Source organism: Pseudophryne corroboree, chromosome 9 (assembly GCF_028390025.1).
Source record: "Pseudophryne corroboree isolate aPseCor3 chromosome 9, aPseCor3.hap2, whole genome shotgun sequence".
Taxonomy (NCBI): Eukaryota; Metazoa; Chordata; class Amphibia; order Anura; family Myobatrachidae; genus Pseudophryne; species Pseudophryne corroboree.
This window is the reverse complement of record NC_086452.1, coordinates 483,143,147-483,166,623: the sequence shown is the minus strand read 5'-3', so window position 1 is coordinate 483,166,623 and position 23,477 is coordinate 483,143,147. Positions and strand designations below refer to the sequence as shown.

General features: G+C 43.9%; 1 protein-coding gene across 4 annotated transcripts in view; it reads left to right on the top strand.

The window, feature by feature from the left end:
- SH3BP1 (SH3 domain binding protein 1) overlaps positions 1 to 23,477 on the top strand; it is a 799,734-nt gene that overhangs the window by 350,106 nt on the left and 426,151 nt on the right. For all 4 annotated transcript variants that reach the window (XM_063941456.1, XM_063941455.1, XM_063941457.1 and 1 more), the window contains one exon: positions 21,624 to 21,700. In XM_063941456.1, the coding sequence (XP_063797526.1) occupies positions 21,624 to 21,700 (77 nt within the window). The remainder of the gene's footprint in view (positions 1 to 21,623; positions 21,701 to 23,477) is intronic.

Genomic DNA, 23,477 nt, shown 5'->3' with positions numbered 1-23,477 from the left:
AGATTTACTTTCGGCTCCTTAACCCCTGAAGGTACTGCTGCTGCGGGAGCTCCGCCAGCGGCCTGCGAGGTGTGCATTTTAATGGACAAATCATTAAATTGTCGAGTCAGGACCTGCACCTGATCGACCACCTGTTGCAAAGTATTTTGAGGGGTATGCTCCATATTCCCACAAAATTTCAACAGGAGTATTAGGCTGCTGAATATGTTATGCAGACCAGTGCCAGCAGGAATGTACTGGTGTCTGAACGGTGAGGGATGCAAAACAAATGAACTCACAGACAGACTGGGGAATATGACATTACATACACAGAAGGTGATAGGGTAACAAAATAAACACAAAGTGAACAGAGAAGCCCAAAGGCTAAGAAACTGGGTGTCTCCCTAATATTAGGAATGCTCAGATGGAAAGAAGCAAGATGTAGTGATTTAATACGTAGAGAACCCGAAATGCTGTTGCTAAGGGCAACAGCAAAACCCTAAAGGGTTACCAACGGGTGTGGCAGTAAACTCCTTGGTCAGAGATGGAATAATAGACACAAGGAGAGTCTCCACAATCCTAGTCCTCACTTGCAGTGCACTGGTTCAGCTTACTGCCACTAAACTGACACCTGAACACCTTGCACAGTGAGAAAGGATTTTGGCAGGCAAGTCTGAGAATACAGCCGCAAACTTGCTAGGTTCACAGAGTAGCAAAAGAACCCCAGCAGGTTAAACGACTGACTCCAGTCTTACTGCTAGGTCTGGATTGGCAGAGTGTAATACCAAATCCCAAGGCCTATTTGCAGTAAGCAACAAACAAATACAAAGTTTACACAGTACTAGCTAGCTTTCAGGAACTGACTAACCAACAAAGATTCAGCAGCATCTGCCTAACCTGAGACGAGGGTTTATATAGCAGGTGCTGTCCACGCCCCACTCAGACCTCACAGACTGTGAGCACAAAAACCAGCACCGGATCCCCTGCCGTGCACAGAGCCTGTAACCACTGCACAGCAAAAGACCCGAACCGGAGTATCAGCTACGCTCAGGTTACTCCGCTAGCACTTGTCTTCCGGTTGCCATGACGACGTGGCAGCACAGAGCAGGAGACCCTAACACATACTGAGTTGCCAAAGTGACACAGTACCCGCCTGTCACCGCTGTGATATAATTGAGGACCATCCTGTGCTGGATCAGTTCCGTTTTGTAAGCTTGCAATTCCCTTCCTGTAAACCTGAAGGTGTCATCATACATCTCGGTGATATTATCTATCAGGTTCGCTAGCGAGTGGACATACCTATAATTTATAATTCCTCTGGCGGTACGGGTGATGTCTAATGCGAGTAGGAATTGAATCCCGGTGGATTTGTGAATTAAATCAGAGGCTGCGTGCTCTGTCCTATCTATGAGGTGTCTCTTAACAATGTGTTCGTAGTGAGTATGAGTATAAGGAGCTTGAGCATTGCGGTGAACGTCTTTCATCTTATCATGGGTTATGGTCATAACTTCTGGCAACACTCTTCCAATGTAACACAATCCCTCTGAGTTTGGGGCAAGCCACTTATACGCCTTCCTCCCGCATATGAAATATGCATCATCGGGGAGAACATATGGGACAGAATATGACATTACCATATTGCAAACTTTCCAAGTGAAAAACCCAATCCCTAGTTCTCTCATCTGTTCAGTACACATATCAGACTGTATGATATGCGCACAGTACCCTGGTGATACTTCTCCAAACCGCATGGTCTTACTTCCTAGGGTATACCTATACCGAAAATACCTTCCCTTGTCGGCTATTTGGCATATAAGTTCAAAGTCTACAGGTATCCTATCAGCTCTGTGCGAAAATGCCATGGTTTGGTTATTCCATGTCACTTCCCAATTTCCCGGCTTTCAGGAATTTGAAATGTTGAAACATACTAAGGATCTATCCACATGATATTGGTGGAGCTTCAAACTAGGGGGCCTAGAAATATTAAATTTCTTGTCCACCGGTCTCCCACCCCGTAATTCAAGTACCTCATCTATTGCTAAAGGGTACGGTACTAGTCCTGACTTGCTCTGACCTTGAGGTACTTGTGAGCACACCCAGCATTCTGTCTGGTTTAAGACCTTACCCACTAGTGAGTGATAATCACTCAATGGATGACGGTCCATGCTGATATTAAGGATGGACTGACATCTCTGGATGCACCCATCCTCAACTATGTTTTCACAGTTTCTACAAATGCAATTTTCCTCAGCCAATAACCCTTCACAGTGCCTCCTAATTTCTTGACTACCCGATCGTTTTCTGATACTCGCCTTTGCTCGGTGAATGTGTTGCTCTTGGAATTCTACAAATCCGTCCTTGCCATCAGAACCCATTCCAGATCCTTTCTCGACCTCTCTGGTACTCTCACCGAAACAGACTGCTCTGGTCAACAACAGGGTCAACAGGAAAACCCGGTACGCAGTCTCTTGGGGTAAGTCCATCTTGTTAAGGGGAGAGAAAAGGGAGCAAAAAGGGGGGGAAAGGAGGGTAATGGGAGATGAAAAAAATAAAAAGGAAAAAAAAAGAAATTTGTGCGACAACCGCCTCTGGTCTTGTAGTTCTCCATGCTCAGGTGCCGTGACAACAGTCCTGCCTCTCAACCTTCCCGGAACAGACACTCCAGTGATACGATTTCCTCTACACTCTGCTCTTTGTCACGGGTTCTCTCCGGGTCAGCGATCTTCTTACAGTGGGATGAGTGGACCCAAGTCTCTCTTTCGGCAACCTTTAATGCTGTCGTGCTGGTTAGTAAGACTTGGTACAGTCCTTCCCACCTGTCAATGAGGCAACCTGAGCGTAGAAAATTTTGAATCATTACATAATCCCCAGGTTCAATGTCGTGACAATTACTGTTTGGTAGGTCAGGAATCACCAGCTTTAGAATTCTGTTTTGATTCCTCAGCTGCTGGCTCATCTTAACCGAATATTTTACAGTCACCTCATTATTGCATTTCAAATCATCCTGGGGGTCAATCATTACATGGGGTTGTCGACCAAAAAGAATCTCAAAGGGTGATAGGTTAAGGGGGGACCTGGGAGTGGTTCTGATGCTGTACATTACAAGTGGCAAAGCTTCTGGCCACAACAATCCAGTTTCAGCCATCACTTTGCTCAGCTTGTTCTTAATAGTGCTGTTTACTCCTTCCACTTTCGCACTCGCCTGTGGGCGGTACGGAGTATGCAGCTTGCTATTAATCCCCATCAGTTTGCACATAACCTGAAAGACTTCACCTGTAAAATGGGTACCCCTATCGCTTTCAATTATCCTAGGGATACCATATCTACACACAAATTCCTGCACAATTTTCTTTGCAATGAACGTAGCAGTATTTGTGGCAGCGGGGAATGCTTCTACCCAATTTGAAAACACATCAATACAGACTAATACATATTTTAAGTTTCTGCAGGGTGGCAACTGTATGAAATCAATCTGTATTACCTGAAAAGGGCCGTCTGTTGGCGGGATATGGGATGGTTCTGTTGGTATTGACTTTCCAATATTCTTCCTCAAGCAGATAAGACATGTCATTGCTCTCTTACCCGCATGAGAAGAGAATCCTGGCGCACACAAGTAGGCTCTCACCAGCTTACACATACCCTCTTTGCCCAGATGAGTCAGACCGTGTGCCGCCTCAGCTAAGCTTGGAAGATATGCTCTGGGGGCTACTGGCTTACCCTGTCCATCTGTGCAGAGTCCTGAGGACTCCTGGCCATACCCTTTTGATCTCCAGACTGCCTTTTCCTGTGGAGAACACAAATTTTGCATTTCACTTAATTTTTGTGTATTGACGGTGTTGAATACCATCACTAATGTAATATCTGTTTGTATGGGGGTGCTGGCTGCTGATTTAGCAGCTTCGTCTGCCCGGCTGTTACCAAGTGACACTGGGTCTTGACTGTAAGTGTGGGCTTTGCACTTGATAACAGCCACTCTGTCAGGTTCCTGTATCGCTGTTAGAAGCCTTTTTATGTGGGATGCATGCGCTACTGGTGTGCCAGCTGCCGTCATGAAATTTCTGAGGCGCCATAGGGCCCCGAAATCATGCACTACTCCAAAAGCATACCTAGAATCTGTATATATATTGGCTGACTTACCCTTAGCCAATTCACACGCTCTGGTTAGGGAGACCAGCTCAGCAACTTGTGCTGAGTGCGGTGGGCCCAGGGGCTCAGCTTCTATGATACCTCTGTCATCTACGACTGCGTATCTAGTACACAAGTCTCCCGAGTCCGTCTGTCTGTGGCAACTACCATCAGTGTAAAAAGTAAAATCTACGCCTTCCAGTGGGTTGTCACTAATGTCGGGTCTTGCAGTGAAAGTTTGGTACAGATATTCCATACAATCATGTGTGTCAGTGTCTATACTAAATCCTCCTTCACCATCATTCTCATCCTCCACCCTTTGTGCCTGTCCAGGCACACCCGGGAGATAAGTTGCAGGATTTAGTGCGCTGCATCTCTTTATGGTGATGTTTACAGGGGCCATTAGTGCTAATTCCCACCTTGTAAACCGTGCTGTTGAGACATGTCTGGTTTGGGCAGAGTTCAGTAAGGCTGACACTGCATGAGGTGTATGGATGGTCAGGTTGTGTCCCAACACTATGTCTTCGTTTTTACTCACTAGCAAGGCTATCGCTGCAACACTTCGCAAGCATGTGGGGAGAGACCGTGCTACGGTGTCCAACTGTGCACTGTAGTAAGCTACCGGCCTGCTGGCATCACCATGTCTCTAGGTTAGGACACCTGCCGCACACCCAGCACTTTCCGTACCGTACAATTCAAAGGGTTTCCCATAATCTGGTATGCCTAATGCAGGTGCCTATGATAGACACTGTTTAAGTCTCTCAAATGCCAGTTCGGACTCATCTGTGTGAGAGATCCGATCTGGTGTGTTCGAGGAGACCATTTCCTGCAAAGGTAAAGCCAGTATGGAGAACCCTGGGATCCAGTTTCGGCAGTACCCACACATTCCAAGAAAAGTGCGGATCTGCTGCTGGGTTTGTGGCAGAGTCATGTCGCGAATCGCCTGTATTCTATCAGCGGTGAGGTGTCTAAGTCCTTGTGTCAAGCAATGTCCCAAATATTTTACCTTGGTCTGGCACAGCTGCAACTTATCCTTTGAAACCTTGTATCCCGTATTAGAAAGGTGAAACAGAAGCTGTTTCGTGTCTTTCAAGGACGACTCGAGTGAATCTGAGCACAGCAGTAAAGTCATCTACATACTGTATTAATACTGATCCGCTCTCAGGTTGAAAAGATTGTAAACAGTCATGCAAAGCCTGGGAGAAAATACTTGGGCTGTCAATGAAACCTTGGGGTAGGCGAGTTCAGGTGTACTGTACTCCCCTGTATGTAAATGCAAACAAGTATTGGCTGTCAGGGTGCAGAGGGACAGAAAAGAAAGCAGAACAGAGGTCAATGACAGTGAAAAATTTTGCAGTAGGGGGAATTTGCATGAGGATGACAGCTGGATTTGGCACTACAGGGAATTGGCTCTCAACTATCTTGTTTATCCCCCTTAGATCCTGCACTAACCTGTAACCCCTCCCCCCACTCTTTCTCACAGGGAAGATGGGACTATTGGCAGTGCTGGACGTCCTAACTAGGATGCCCTGTTGTAGCAAGCGCTCTATGACTGGGTACACTCCTAATTCCACCTCTGGCTTCAGAGGATACTGTGGGATTTTTGGAGCTATCCTACCATCTTTTACTTGCACTACTACAGGAGCTGCATTTGCCATCAATCCAGTGTCTTGTCCATCTTTGGTCCAGAGGGATTCCGGTATCTGGGAGATCATTTCCTCTACCTTTGATGGACACCTGTCTATAACAGCAGAGTGTGACATTAACCTTTGTGGGGTGTCTAACATATTTTGCACTTCCTGAACGTGATTCTCGGGTATATCTAAGAAGACACCCTCAGGAGTACAATATATGACACACCTCATTTTACACAATAAATCTCTCCCAAGCAGATTAGTCGGAGCCGATGCAGCTAGCAAAAAGGAGTGCTTGGTCTGCAAAGGCCCTATCGTAATCTCCGCTGGTCTACTTAAAGGGTAGTGTTGCACTATTCCTGTTACCCCCATTGCTGAAATTGTTTTACCCGTGGTCTTCATACCTACCGTTGAATTTAACACTGACCTGGCCACCCCTGTATCTACAAGAAAAGGTAGTGATCTACCAGCTACATCAACTGTGACCTCAGGTTCACTTCCAAGGCTAGCAATCAACTTCACTGGCTGCAGACTACAGGTGTGGCCTAACCCCTATTGTATATTGTGACCCTCCCGCAGCGCGCTGGCAGCTACAATATGTGAGGGGGGTAGCTGAGAATTTCCAGAGGTCTGCCAGTCCCTCCTTGGTGGGTACCTCCTTGTTTCCCCTGCGTGTGGCTCATAATTCCTCATATGCGATCCCTGATCCCAATTACGTGTATCATACTGTGGGTCATGTTCTGGTCTAGGGGGTCGATATACCTTATGTGTGCCTTTATAATTACAGTTCCGTGCGTAATGTCCTTCCCTCTGGCAGTTATAACATTTTACTATATACGACTTACCATCAGGTGTCTGGGGTTTTGGCTGATGTGGCTTCGTTGTCAGGGCTAGAAACATCTAGCTAGAATCAAAATGGATTCTGTTATGCTATACTAGTGAATATGAGACCCTTTTGATATTGTGATTATTGGTTGTATACATAATATACGTACTATCCCGTAGTACATATATATATAACTGTTAGGCCTTCAGCAGGTTGCCCCTGTCACAGTATTCGACAGCTCCACCCTTTGATCAGGGACATTATCCATGTGCCCTGTCATCTCAGGAGAATTTCTGGGAACGTATAGTTCGCTAATAATCATTTCATGTAGTATTGCTATTCTGCGTTTGACAGTAGCCTTCTAAATACAACATAGGCCGCACCTGTAGGCGGTGAACATCAGATGAATGGCTATAATCACATCGGGGTCGCCAAAGAATAAACCTCATCACAGAATACATAATCACATACAATCACATACAATATACTTAAAAAACATTTTCCTAATCCTGAAAATTGAATACTAGGATTTAAACATTTATCTTTTCCAGTCCATATCATAATGCCTTGGTTAAAGTTCTTTTTTTTTTATATCATGGGCCTCCTTTATATACTTGGCAATACACGTATCAGGATCCGTAATGTCTTTGGTCAAATAAGCACAGCAGTGAGCTCAAAGTGCTGAGGCCGGACATCAACAATATCCTCCAATTTGTGGTATTAAAGAATGTAGAACAATATGGTATCGTAATAGTTCATGTCCAATGTCCTGGAATCATCACAAATGTCCACAGTTCTGGAATATCCTATCATAAAGTTCAATCATGTTATCAATAATTTAAATTAAATAAAACGTCAACTTCCAGTTGATTAATCATACGACTTCATTAGCCATAGGAGAACTTATTAGCCACCTTTACCACTTCGAGGTTTTATTGATACTCTGGTGGCAGGAACATGTTTCCTGATTACTGAGTCAATTACTCTTTTTAGGAATAGTTCATCCTGCAAGAAAACTTTTCTCAAGTTATTATGTGTTTTTGTATAAAATTGCTAAATCAATCTTCTTAAATAACAAACATTTTTAGAATTAATAGGTAACCAATTATATATCATATCCTAAGGACATGGTGACAACTACCATTCCCCGTTATGTATGATATCTTCTTTTAACCTTTGAATCTACTCCTGGTAAAAATAAGATTTTACTTACCGATAAATCTATTTCTCGTAGTCCGTAGTGGATGCTGGGGACTCCGTCAGGACCATGGGGATTAGCGGCTCCGCAGGAGACAGGGCACAAAAATAAAGCTTTAGGATCAGGTGGTGTGCACTGGCTCCTCCCCCTATGACCCTCCTCCAAGCCTCAGTTAGGATACTGTGCCCGGACGAGCGTACACAATAAGGAAGGATTTTGAATCCCGGGTAAGACTCATACCAGCCACACCAATCACACCGTACAACTTGTGATCTGAACCCAGTTAACAGTATGACAAACGTAGGAGCCTCTGAACAGACGGCTCACAACAATAACAACCCGATTTTTTTGTAACAATAACTATGTACAAGTATTGCAGACAATCCGCACTTGGGATGGGCGCCCAGCATCCACTACGGACTACGAGAAATAGATTTATCGGTAAGTAAAATCTTATTTTCTCTGACGTCCTAGTGGATGCTGGGGACTCCGTCAGGACCATGGGAATTATACCAAAGCTCCCAAACGGGCGGGAGAGTGCGGATGACTCTGCAGCACCGAATGAGAGAACTCCAGGTCCTCTTTAGCCAGGGTATCAAATTTGTAGAATTTTACAAACGTGTTCTCCCCCGACCACGTAGCTGCTCGGCAGAGTTGCAATGCCGAGACCCCTCGGGCAGCCGCCCAGGATGAGCCCACCTTCCTTGTGAAATGGGCCTTGACAGATTTAGGCTGTGGCAGGCCTGCCACAGAATGTGCAAGTTGAATTGTGCTACAAATCCAACGAGCAATCGTCTGCTTAGAAGCAGGAGCACCCAGCTTGTTGGGTGCATATAGTATAAACAGCGAGTCAGATTTTCTGACTCCAGCCGTCCTTGAAATATATATTCTCAATGCCCGGACAACGTCCAGCAACTTGGAATCCTCCAAATCGCTAGTAGCCGCAGGCACCACAATAGGCTGGTTCAGATGAAACGCTGACACCACCTTAGGCAGAAAATGAGGACGCGTCCGCAGTTCTGCCCTGTCCGAATGGAAAATCAGATATGGGCTTTTATACGATAAAGCCGCCAATTCTGATACTCTCCTGGCTGAAGCCAGGGCCAGTAGCATGGTTACTTTCCACGTAAGATATTTCAAATCCACCGATTTGAGTGGCTCAAACCAATGGGATTTGAGAAAATCCAAAACTACATTAAGGTCCCACGGAGCCACAGGGGGCACCACCGGGGGCTGTATATGTAGTACTCCTTTAACAAAAGTCTGGACTTCAGGAACTGAAGCCAATTCTTTCTGGAAGAAAATCGACAGGGCCGAAATTTGAACCTTAATGGACCCCAATTTGAGGCCCATAGACAATCCTGTTTGTAGGAAATGCAGGAATCGACCCAGTTGAAATTCCTCCGTGGGGACCTTCCTGGCCTCACACCACGCAACATATTTTCTCCAAATGCGGTGATAATGTTGTGCAGTCACCTCCTTCCTGGCTTTAACCAGTGTAGGAATGACCTCTTCCGGAATGCCTTTTTCCCTTAGAATTCGGCGTTCAACCGCCACGCCGTCAAACGCAGCCGCGGTAAGTCTTGGAATAGACACGGTCCCTGCTGAATCAGGTCCCGCCTTAGAGGTAGAGGCCACGGATTTTCCGTGAGCATCTCCTGAAGTTACGGGTACCAAGTTCTTCTTGGCCAATCCGGAGCCACGAGTATCGTTCTTACTCCCCTTTGCCGTATAATTCTCAGTACTTTGGGTATGAGAGGCAGAGGAGGAAACACATACACTGACTGGAACACCCACGGTGTTACCAGAGCGTCCACAGCTATTGCCTGAGGGTCTCTTGACCTGGCGCAAAACCTGTCCAGTTTTTTGTTGAGGCGAGACGCCATCATATCCACCTTTGGTTTTTTCCAACGGTTCACAATCATGTGGAAGACTTCTGGATGAAGTCCCCACTCTCCCGGGTGTAGATCGTGTCTGCTGAGGAAGTCTGCTTCCCAGTTGTCCACTCCCGGAATGAACACTGCTGACAGTGCTATCACATGATCTTCCGCCCAGCGAAGAATCCTTGCAGCTTCTGTCATTGCTCTCCTGCTTCTTGTGCCGCCCTGTCTGTTTACGTGGGCGACTGCCGTGATGTTGTCCGACTGGATCAACACCGGCTGACCCTGAAGCAGGGGTTTTGCCAGGCTTAGAGCATTGCAAATCGCTCTTAGCTCCAGTATATTTATGTGAAGAGACATCTCCAGGCTTGACCATACTCCCTGGAAGTTTCTTCCCTGTGTGACCGCTCCCCAGCCTCTCAGACTGGCATCCGTGGTCACCAGGACCCAGTCCTGTATGCCGAATCTGCGGCCTTCTAACAGATGAGCACTCTGCAACCACCACAGAAGAGACACCCTTGTCCGTGGCGATAAGGTTATCCGCTGATGCACCTGCAGATGCGATCCGGACCATTTGTCCAGCAGATCCCACTGAAAAGTTCGTGCGTGGAATCTGCCGAATGGGATTGCTTCGAAAGAAGCCACCATCTTTCCCAGGACTCTTGTGCATTGATGCACAGACACTTTTCCTGGTTTTAGGAGGTTCCTGACAAGTTCGGATAACTCCTTGGCTTTCTCCTCCGGAAGAAACACCTTTTTCTGAACCGTGTCCAGAATCATTCCCAGGAACAGCAGACGTGTTGTCGGGGTCAACTGAGATTTTGGAAAATTCAGAATCCACCCGTGTTGTTGCAGCACTACTTGGGTTAGTGCTACTCCGTCCTCCAGCTGTTCTCTGGACCTTGCCCTTATCAGGAGATCGTCCAAGTAAGGGATAATTAATACGCCTCTTCTTCGCAGAAGAATCATCATTTCGGCCATTACCTTGGTAAAGACCCGAGGTGCCGTGGACAATCCAAACGGCAGCGTCTGAAACTGATAATGACAGTTTTGTACCACGAACCTGAGGTACCCTTGATGTGAAGGGCAAATTGGGACATGCAGGTAAGCATCTTTTATGTCCAGGGACACCATAAAGTCCCCTTCTTCCAGATTCGCTATCACTGCTCTGAGTGATTCCATCTTGAACTTGAATTTTTGTATGTACAGGTTCAAAGATTTCAGATTTAGAATAGGTCTTACCGAGCCGTCCGGCTTCGGTACCACAAATAGCGTGGAGTAATACCCCTTTCCCTGTTGTAGGAGGGGTACCTTGACTATCACCTGCTGAGAAAACAGCTTGTGAATGGCTTCCAATACCGTCGCCCTGTCTGAGGAGACGTTGGCAAAGCAGACTTTAGGAACCGGCGAGGGGGAGACTTCTCGAATTCCAACCTGTAACCCTGAGATACTACCTGCAGGATCCAGGGGTCCACCTGTGAGCAAGCCCACTGCGCGCTGAAATTCTTGAGTCGACCCCCCACCGTTCCTGAGTCCGCTTGTAAAGCCCCAGCGTCATGCTGAGGGCTTTGCAGAACCCGCGGAGGGCTTCTGCTCCTGGGAAGGAGCTGCTTGCTGCCCTCTCTTACCCTTTCCTCTGCCTCGGGGCAGATATGACTGTCCTTTTGCCCGCTTGTTCTTATAGGACCGAAAGGACTGCGGCTGAAAAGACGGTGTCTTTTTCTGTTGGGAGGGGGTCTGAGGTAAAAAGGTGGATTTCCCGGCCGTTGCCGTGGCCACCAGATCCGATAGACCGACGCCAAATAATTCCTCCCCTTTATACGGCAATACTTCCATATGCCGTTTGGAATCCGCATCACCTGACCACTGTCGTGTCCATAAACTTCTTCTGGCAGATATGGACATCGCACTTACTCTCGATGCCAGAGTGCAAATATCCCTCTGTGCATCTCGCATATATAGAAATACATCCTTTAAATGCTCTATAGTCAATAAAATACTGTCCCTATCCAGGGTATCAATATTTTCAGTCAGGGAATCCGACCAGACCACCCCAGCACTGCACATCCAGGCTGAGGCGATGGCTGGTCGCAGTATAACACCAGTATGTGTATATACTTTTTAGGGTAGTTTCCAGCCTCCTATCAGCTGGATCCTTGAGGGCGGCCGTATCAGGAGACGGTAACGCCACTTGTTTTGATAAGCGTGTGAGCGCCTTATCCACCTTAGGGGGTGTTTCCCAGCGCGCCCTAACCTCTGGCGGGAAAGGGTATAATGCCAATAACTTTTTTGAAATTAGCCCTTTTCTATCTGGGTTAACCCACGCTTCATCACATACATCATTCAATTCCTCTGATTCAGGAAAAACTACAGGTAGTTTTTTTCACCCCCCACATAATACCCCTTTTTGTGGTACTTGTAGTATCAGAGATATGCAAAGCCTCCTTCATTGCCGTGATCATATAACGTGTGGCCCTACTGGAAAATACGTTTGTTTCTTCACCGTCGACACTAGATTCAGTGTCCGTGTCTGGGTCTGTATCGACCGACGGTGTCTGAGACGCCTGGGCAGGTACTAACTGGTTTGACGGCCGTCTCATGTCGTCAACTGATTTTTGTAATGTGCTGACATTATCACGTAATTCCATAAACAAAGCCATCCATTCCGGTGTCGACTCCCTAGGGGGTGACATCACCATTACCGGCAATTGCTCTGCCTCCACACCAACATCGTCCTCATACATGTCGACACACACGTACCGACACACAGCAGACACACAGGGAATGCTCTATTGAAGACAGGACCCCACTAGCCCTTTGGGGAGACAGAGGGAGAGTTTGCCAGCACACACCCAAGCGCTATCATATATATGGGAACAACCCTATATAAGTGTTGTATCCTTATAGCAGCTTAAATATAGTAATATCGCCAAAAAAAGTGCCCCCCCTCTCTGTTTTACCCTGTTTCTGTAGTGCAGTGCAGGGGAGAGTCCTGGGAGCCTTCCTCACAGCGGAGCTGAGCAGGAAAATGGCGCTGTGTGCTGAGGAGAATAAGCCCCGCCCCCTATTTCGGCGTGCTCTTCTCCGGAGTTTGTGAGATCTGGCAGGGGTTAAATACATCCATATAGCCTCAAGGGCTATATGTGATGTATTTTTAGCCATAAAAAGGTATTATACATTGCTGCCCAGGGCGCCCCCCCAGCGCCCTGCACCCTCCGTGACCGCTGTGTGAAGTGTGCTGACAACAATGGCGCACAGCTGCAGTGCTGTGCGCTACCTCAGGAAGACTGAAAAGTCTTCTGCCGCCTGCTTCTGGACCTCTTCCATCTTCGGCATCTGCAAGGGGGGTCGGCGGCGCGGCTCCGGGACGAACCCCAGGGTGAGACCTGTGTTCCGACTCCCTCTGGAGCTAATGGTGTCCAGTAGCCTAAGAAGCCAATCCATCCTGCACGCAGGTGAGTTCACTTCTCTCCCCTAAGTCCCTCGATGCAGTGAGCCTGTTGCCAGCAGGACTCACTGAAAATAAAAAACCTAAAAACTTTTTCTAAGCAGCTCTTTAGGAGAGCCACCTAGATTGCACCCTGCTCGGACGGGCACAAAAACCTAACTGAGGCTTGGAGGAGGGTCATAGGGGGAGGAGCCAGTGCACACCACCTGATCCTAAAGCTTTATTTTTGTGCCCTGTCTCCTGCGGAGCCGCTAATCCCCATGGTCCTGACGGAGTCCCCAGCATCCACTAGGACGTCAGAGAAATACATTTATTAAATCATAAACTTTAATGAACATCCTATGTAACCATTACTATTTATATACCTAACTCATTATATCTAGCACATCTAGAAACCTTAGGTTAGTACATTGTAACAATCCTTTCTCATTCCTTTAAATCAACCTTTTCTATCTACATAAGATCAATTTTTTTTATTTTTTTTTATTATTGACCTATTTTATTTCCACTAACTGAAATACACCCGATATGTGTATCTGATATTATCACCAGTGGTTCTTTCTTGAGATACTGTTGTATCTATACACATGTACCGTGTTTCACTATTATCACGACTCTATAAAGTTTTGGTAATCACATTAAATGTAACTTGCATAGAGAACTTTGGCCTGCTATTATACAATGCTAGTGTCTATGTATACATATCTAACAATTATAATTAGCAATATAATTTATATAGCGGCAGTACCCAAAATCTTTCCAACAATTAATGGTATTGCTGGACTGGATACTCCTCAGAATAATATCCTAAATTATTTAAATTATCCATGCATTAATCTATACATCTGTCTTCAAGTGGAGTATAATACTCACAACCACGTTTTTCAAAGTGTGTGTTCGTTACACCGGTCATAAATCCCTCTGGATTTCCTGCTTAGAAAAGAAAAAAGAGGAAGGAAGGGTCTTATTGAAATAATTCCCATCCACAATAATGGATGAGTACTCATACCTACACCACACGTTTGCTCGCTCTCTCTTCAAAGAAAAATAAATAAATGAAGTCCTAATGCTGTTATAAATAACGTCGCTCCCGTATACTTTCAAAAATATTAAAAGTTCTGTAGGATATTAGCTTATAAGCACATAGTCTATTATCAATGATCATAATCATCTCTATCTTGATTGAAGGGTTCATTCAAATACAACTCTGTGGTAGTAACAGTAGTAACAGTCTCTGTATTGTATCTCCATACAATTGTTTTTAGTGTTAGGTTCCTATAAGCTCTGGTCTCTGACCTTTTCATTTCATTGCAAGCTCATGGATCTAGGTGTCCTTCTTCTGCAGCCTTTGCAACGGCTGTATCAGTAGTCAGCGGTACTTGCCAAGGACCATCCTATGCGATCTGTAATGGAACCAAAACATAAACTACTTCTCACCATATAATGGGATTGCGGTGGGCTAGTTTAAAGAAGCAACATGGGTCCGAGGCTGAAAATAGCCTAGGCACCACCGCAGATGGTTTATTCAGCGTATCAGTCCTTTTACTTGCTTCACTGATCCTCGTCACCCGATTCCCCCGTCCAAGAACCTATCCTGGTAGGGTTTCCTCTGGTGGCACAGTGATGCCCAGCTCAGAGTGTTTCCTGCTGATGCCCGATTCACAGGATCCACCACAACTTAGATACAGCTGCATACTTGTCTTCCTCACCCCCAAAAGTGGGGAGTATAAGGAATATAATGTGGATGAGTAAGACAATTATAATGATTACATCGCATTTTACATTGCATTTAAAGAAAAAGAAAAAAACTGATTAACAGGAGAATAACTTCTCGAGCATCCATAGGGGATAATGGGATGGTGAATTAGTGAATTAGTATTATTAATAATAAAGTGTTGTTGCCAATTTTCATTAAGGGGAAATTTCATGAGTTATGCAAATCTAAGGGTAACTAACATGAAATAGATTCACAAGCTTTCTATAGTGGGATGAAGTTTAATGGAGAAGTGTACATTGTGTTTTGGCATGGGACCAAAATAACAAATTATGTGATAATAAGAGGGATCGTGATGGTGATAAAGAAAGCTATAGCATGTTTACTGCAGATGGTTGGGTTGATTAAAAACAACATTGTTTTAATACAACATAGTTTAATGCTAAAAAGGAACTATAGTATGTGTAACAGATGTTAAGGGGTTATTTGAGAAATGAATAATAAGGCCAGAGGTGTGAGCTATTGTTTCCTCAGTTCACAAATATATATATATAAACCTTATTTCAAAACTTGTAACCATGCCAGTCACAGACAGAAGGTTTCTATTAGACCCAGATCTGAGAATATACTTAACTGAACAAACACTGCCCATTATGTCCCACACACAAGACACCATAAAACCCACAAATTTAAATACAGTTTCGCTAGCGCAACGGGAGTATTCTTTTTGTACCATGGTTTTTATTTCAATCCTGATGTACAGTATTTCATTTTCTTATCATGCTGTACTGAATCTGTGCCTAGTTTCATAAGTTGGGCTTCATACTTTAAATAAAAACAATCAGTTTGCAAACTTCAATATCTTGCAGATTTCAACAGTTTTGCCGATTTCAAAATACGCTTAGTATTGGTTGATCAGGCCAATATTATACAGCATAATTGAAATGCAAAACATAGACTGTACCCTTTGTCACAGTACTATACAAAATTGGTGCTTCTATGGAATATTTCTTCCATACATGATATGCACACTTAGGGTTAATCCTCCCTGCCCTTCCCATACGCTGGAAAAATTTGCAATCCCTGCAATTTTTCACACACGCGACACGTCTGTCAACTGGGAAGCTGCAGTAGACCCTCTTATCACAACTACAATTACAAAGCAACATGCCATGTTAAAGTTGCTTAAAACAACCAGCAGCTCTTAGCAGCTCAGTATTGCAATATATAATTACACTCAATTACATATAATCCCTACAATCTCGGGTTGTTCACTCTATTTATTTCATGTACCCTTCTTACACACGTGTAGCTGACTAACAAGGGGAGGTGGTCTATGTGATTTTACTTAATTTGGCTCTTATCTTATCTGGCACTCACAGCGTTAACGAGGGCACGTTATACTGTAAATGCAGATTGAAACACTTTCAGACCTCGTGAAGATGGTCCACAGCACTTATACACGCAATCATTCATAGAGTGAAAAACACAGGTCACTGTTTCTTTGCTCAAATACAACCTTTGAATTATTTTTGATCTTATTTACATGCAACAGCATGTCAATCAACATTTCCGAGTTACTTGGTCCTTCAACCGATTTGGACACACCTTTGGTATTCATTTTACCAACAAGCAACAACAAACAGGTCCCTGAGTTATTTTCCTAGTTTTAGTCAATCTCTCCACTCCTAATTCTCATATAATAAAAAATACAATCACACAGACAGCTGGCAGGTATAGAAACAGCATGTACTGGAATATAGCACATACCATGGTATTCTATACTTACCAGTGCTGTAATGACTTGGGATGTTCCTTCCATCCTCAGCTGCTGGCTGGCTGGCACACCCCTTTGAGAATTTGATGAAGAGATCGAGATCTATAGTTCCAAGGACCGAGCCCCCATCTGTTGCTGGGATTTTTATTTTTATCTTTTTCTGATTACAGTTATGCTGTAGAAAGAAATTGGCAGCCTTCTCTACAGGTTATCTGGTTAAGATATTAGTTCTTATATTAACACTGGAGTAGATTGTTTGTATAACAAACATTTAAAATTGCAGATCATTGTCTTCCACAATATATATTTAGAGTATTGCTTATGCCAGAGGTTCTCAAACTGTGTACCGTAGCTCCCTGGAGTGCCTCGGACACTTTCAGGGGTGCCCTGGGTTGGTGGTCTAGGACCAATTCAAATTATCCAGTGCTGGTGGCTGCCAGTCATAAAATATGTGGCCAAACAGAAGCAAATCTTGTCCCTCACCACACAACTTACCCTAAGGATGACATATAAACGCCATCTACTTAATGTAATATTTATTTTTACATTTCTCAATAATACATTTTTTTCCTAGGTGTGCCGTGAAAAAAATTCTGATATTCTAGGGCCACATGATTAAAAATAAAAATTTTGGAAACCACTGACTTATGCTTATTATGTTCCATCTTATTAGATGAACAAAAAAATCAAAGCTCACTGAACACTTTTTTTCTTTACTACGTCATGGCTTACACTGCTGCTGGAAAGGGGGGCACGTTTCTGTGCTTTTACAGCCCCCTAGCTCTCCCTGCTACACAGCGTTGGAAACTGAAGGCTTATTTTACAGAAAAAAACTTTTTATTTTTTTTTTATTTTTTTTATTATTATTTCAATGCAATCACTCGGCATCCAGCCATTAATTTGCTGGCAGACCTTCTCACAATATATTGCATTAAAGAATATTTACGTACTAAACAATACCATATGGAAACTTCACTTCATAGTTAGATAGTAACATTAGATAAACACATATTTTTAACTACAGATCTGCCAAAAGCCATTTGAACACGGACATCAACTCTTGTTTCCTCCGTATAGCCCACCAGAGATAGGGCGTTGTCTTCTTGACTGTCTGCCAGATGCAGATCTGTTAGCTTTAACGCTGTTAGCGCTGACATCTCTAGCCCACATTGATCATTGATCATTGATAATAGACTATGTGCTTATAAGCTAATATCCTACAGAACTTTTAACATTTCTGAAAGTATACGGGAGCGACGTTATTTATAACAGCATTAGGACTTAATTTATTTATTTTTCTTTGAAGAGAGAGCGAGCAAACGTGTGGTGTAGGTATGAGTACTCATCCATTATTGTGGATGGGAATTATTTCCGGGATAACAATCCCGGACGAGCCCCCATCTGTTGAATTCTTTTAGGTTAACTAAATTAACCATCTTGTTGCTGTTTGGGTTGTTAGGTAAAAGAATGAATTGAAAATGGATTTATAAAAATCAATTATTATTTATTAAAAAGGCCACGCCCGTATACAGGGGAGAGGTAACATCCTCTCAGCCTGAATCAAAATACTTTAACAACCAGATACACGTAACAACAATGAGTTTTATATAATACACAGTTACGCCCCTTTCTTATATCCCTCCCATATGATTTCATACATCTGGAATACAGTGTTAGGCAATAGTGTTATGCAATATTAGGACCATTGTCAAGAATACTCAAAGATACTCGTGATCTTCAACTGTGTCCATATTAGGAATTACATCTGGACTCTATGAGCTTTTAGGATGTGCGTAGGTGGAATCAATACTGCCAAGAAGATTGTTATTGTACTTTCTTAGGCTGTACAAAGTTCAAGATGAAATACAAATGAATCTGCTAGAAACATCTAGCTAGAATCAAAATGGATTCTGTTATGCTATACTAGTGAATATGAGACCCTTTTGATATTGTGATTATTGGTTGTATACATAATATACGTACTATCCCGTAGTACATATATATATAACTGTTAGGCCTTCAGCAGGTTGCCCCTGTCACAGTATTCGACAGTACCTTAATCAATGTTAACGTGAGCAAGCCACTCTCACGCCCCCAAGTGTCCACTCACCTTGTGTGGTCTCCTACGGGATCCCAAATTCCCTGGGTCCACAAAACCTTTATTGTTTGCACACTCACGCTCGTTCACTCATATACACTTTGGTTTTTCTGTACAGAAAATTAACTTTCATTCAGATAAAACAGCCTTATTGCCAGAGGTAATACAGTAAAAAAGGTTTTTTTAAACTAAATATTGGAAACTGATCAATTTGTGCTATTATCGCGTGGCTACCGTCTCGCGCCTAAACTAAAACAATGCTTATTGTGTGATTTGTACTTAGCGGTCGTACCTTTACGCACGTTGCGTAAACACGCCACGTGTGTATGCCTTTACGTTGCGTACGCAGTCCCGTACTTTGTCCGAGACACGTGTACAAAGGCCGTACGTCCGCAGTACTACAAATCCCACACTTCTAAAAATGTAAGCGATATTTAACTATAATCGCTCACTTAACACAACACACAGTTTCTTCTGTATAAACCTTTACAACTAGGCCAGGCTACGTGTGCGTCTTACACTTCCTTAAATATTAACTCTATATATTTTAACTAAATAGCAACAAATTTTCTCAGTACAGGTCAAAATTAATCTAATAATCGCTACTTATGGCAATAATGCGAGCAGATATGCAGAGTACAAAATACAGGTGTATGCATGTATTGTGTGCGCATTTGGCGCCAAACAGAAATTCACAGACTTTAAAAATAGCTTTTGCGTTCTTACCTTACGGATCCCACCAGCATCCCAACAAACCCTGCAGAGCAGACGCTTATCTAATCAGCACTAGTGTATCCACCAACCAGGAGAAGGCTTACGTGGATACCAGTCCGCCCTTTGCTGATAGATAAAGTCTGCTGTAACCTGCTAGGCTGTGGGTATGAGGAAAAACCAGACGAGCCCCCAATTGATAATGTCGATATTATCTTATACCATTAAAGCTATACCTCTAGATACACCTTTACCGTGAAGTCGCTATGGCCGCTAGACTGAATACACGCGCTACGCACTTTGTATGCTATTTGTTTACAGAGTCCCATACGTGGTACGTACTTGGCGTACACACGCCGCGCTGAGGGTACAGAGTACGGACAGCACGCGAGCACACACAATTGATAACCCTTAAACCTTATTAGTAATACAATGTAATAATATGGTTACACTTGAAACCTTTATGCAGCAAAGCACTGCAATGATGTTATACTTTAAACCTTAAGTAGCGCTGACGGTATAAGTACCCGCAGTGCGTACACCTTATCAATATACTCTTAAACCTTATACAGTAAAATACGCTTTAAACCCTTGCAGGAAAGTGAGGACACAACACCGATATGTAGTTGAAACCACAGGGTTCTAAGGCCACAGTGGATTATTTCAAAAAGGTAAAACAGTACAAATTATACACTACAGGCTAACAAGATAAATATACAACAGAATAATGGCTACAGAAAATGTACATACGTGAGAATGTTCGCAAGCGCAACCTAGACCAGTCCTCCGCCCATCAGGTAGAGAGCGTTCAGAGTCTTCTGACCGGCCAGGCAACAACAGGCTTTTTATACACAACTTACATACGCAATACAATGGTTACTGTAATCTCATTGTCCATTGGACATCAGAGGTGCATCTTTACATTACAGGAGAGGTCATAGGTTGATTTGAAAAGGTGGGCGATGTCTTTTTCAACTGCTCTTGGGGGTGGTATCCTCTGGATTCCTGCCGCCTACATAATATACAGTAAATACAGTTTATAGCTATATTCTACTTTTGCACATAACTATACGCAGGAACATGCGATCTTTCTCTAACCAACACCGGAATGTTACCCTTAAAATACCCTACAGTTGGATACTAGACATCACCTTCTAACCTTAATCTGACCCTTCCTATCATGCAAAGGCGAATCCCTTAGTCCTGGAACTGTTTAAACTGTTGATACTTGCTGATGTGGTGCAGGGTAGCTATGTGTAAAATGTGCACTATTTGGGTTAAATATGTAATGTTCTAATAACCCTCTATGCGCTCACAAACCCCGCCGTAAATACCCATACCACGCGCAGGAACGCGGGAGCGATCATACGCAAATTGCGAATATGTGTACGCACGGCGAAGTAAGTGCACGCGCAGCGGGCATGTGTATGGGGTTAGTACATGGTGTATGCATTACAATATTTTTCGACTTTGACATACCGTATTCCATAGAAAATACTTTTACTCACTTTTTAAAAAAAATTGGAGCTTTCATAGTTTACGATCCACACGCAAGACACCTTGCCTGAAGCATGGCAAAAAAAAACCAACACCTAAAAAAACATTAAAAAGTCATGTCGACCTTTTTCCATGTCGACCTAGTGACTATCGACCCAGTGATCCACACGCCTATATCATACAGCCCAGCAGGAAACTCTGCCATAGGTAGCACCTATCCAATGTCTAATTCCCTGTAGAGTGTAAGCTTGCGAGCAGGGCCCTCCTACCTCTATGTCTGTCTATGACCCAGCTTTGTGTTATCACTGTTGTAAAGCGCAATGGAATATGCTGCGTTATATAAGAAACTGTTCATAATAAATACACATCTACAACTACCTACCATCATACACCTACCCAGGGCCAGACTGCCCATCTGGCAAATGAACGGCCGATGTGATGGTGTGCCGGTCCAGTCCACAGAGAGCTGGGAAGACCATGCACAACGCAGCTCCTGACTCTCTGGTTTGTCCCCCGCTGCCGCCGCCTGTAGTGCCCCATTGCTAAGTCCACGCCCCCATTTACAGTGTCTGCGTGCCCCATTCTAGTTGCGTGTGCCCCCTTTCACGTGTGCATGGATGCCAGGGCTACACCTACCTCATTATACTGCTTAATGTCAACTTTATTCTCCACTACTGCCACCTACACCTACCTGTGATCCTCAGCTGCCATGTGTAACTCCTTATCTTACCCTCAGGAAGAGCTACCTACTATAATAAAGCACCGGAAACAGCTGCAAAAACTACTTACTGACTGGAACAGCACTAAGAACAGGTGAGTTCAAATAATCTATGTGTATACCGTGTATTTGTTCTATCAGAAGGGGGAATATATAGATAATCTATGTGTATACAGTGTATCTGTTCTATCAGAAGGGGTATATAGATAATCTATGTGTATACAGTGTATCTGTTCTATCAGAAGGGGTATATAGATAATCTATGTGTATACAGTGTATCTGTTCTATCAGAAGGGGAATATAGATAATCTATGTGTATACAGTGTATCTGTTCTATCAGAAGGGGAATATAGATAATCTATGTGTATACCGTGTATCTGTTCTATCAGAAGGGGAATATAGATAATCTATGTGTATACAGTGTATCTGTTCTATCAGAAGGGGAATATAGATAATCTATGTGTATACAGTGTATCTGTTCTATCAGAAGGGGAATATAGATAATCTATGTGTATACCGTGTATCTGTTCTATCAGAAGGGGTATATAGATAATCTATGTGTATACCGTGTATCTGTTCTATCAGAAGGGGAATATAGATAATCTATGTGTATACAGTGTATCTGTTCTATCAGAAGGGGGTATATAGATAATCTATGTGTATACAGTGTATCTGTTCTATCAGAAGGGGAATATAGATATAGAGATGAGCGCCTGAAATTTTTCGGGTTTTGGGTTCGGTTCCGCGGCCGTGTTTTGGGTTCGAACGCGTTTTGGCAAAACCTCACCGAATTTTTTTTGTCGGATTCGGGTGTGTTTTGGATTCGGGTGTTTTTTTCAAAAAACACTAAAAAACAGCTTAAATCATAGAATTTGGGGGTCATTTTGATCCCAAAGTATTATTAACCTCAAAAACCATAATTTACACTCATTTTCAGTCTATTCTGAATACCTCACACCTCACAATATTATTTTTAGTCCTAAAATTTGCACCGAGGTCGCTGTGTGAGTAAGATAAGCGACCCTAGTGGCCGACACAAACACCGGGCCCATCTAGGAGTGGCACTGCAGTGTCACGCAGGATGTCCCTTCCAAAAAACCCTCCCCAAACAGCACATGACGCAAAGAAAAAAAGAGGCGCAATGAGGTAGCTGTGTGAGTAAGATTAGCGACCCTAGTGGCCGACACAAACACCGGGCCCATCTAGGAGTGGCACTGCAGTGTCACGCAGGATGGCCCTTCCAAAAAACCCTCCCCAAACAGCACATGACGCAAAGAAAAAAAGAGGCGCAATGAGGTAGCTGTGTGAGTAAGATTAGCGACCCTAGTGGCAGACACAAACACCGGGCCCATCTAGGAGTGGCACTGCAGTGTCACGCAGGATGTCCCTTCCAAAAAACCCTCCCCAAACAGCACATGACGCAAAGAAAAAAAGAGGCGCAATGAGGTAGCTGTGTGAGTAAGATTAGCGACCCTAGTGGCCGACACAAACACCGGGCCCATCTAGGAGTGGCACTGCAGTGTCACGCAGGATGTCCCTTCCAAAAAACCCTCCCCAAACAGCACATGACGCAAAGAAAAAAGAGGCGCAATGAGGTAGCTGACTGTGTGAGTAAGATTAGCGACCCTAGTGGCCGACACAAACACCGGGCCCATCTAGGAGTGGCACTGCAGTGTCACGCAGGATGTCCCTTCCAAAAAACCCTCCCCAATCAGCACATGATGCAAAGAAAAAGAAAAGAAAAAAGAGGTGCAAGATGGAATTGTCCTTGGGCCCTCCCACCCACCCTTATGTTGTATAAACAAAACAGGACATGCACACTTTAACCAACCCATCATTTCAGTGACAGGGTCTGCCACACGACTGTGACTG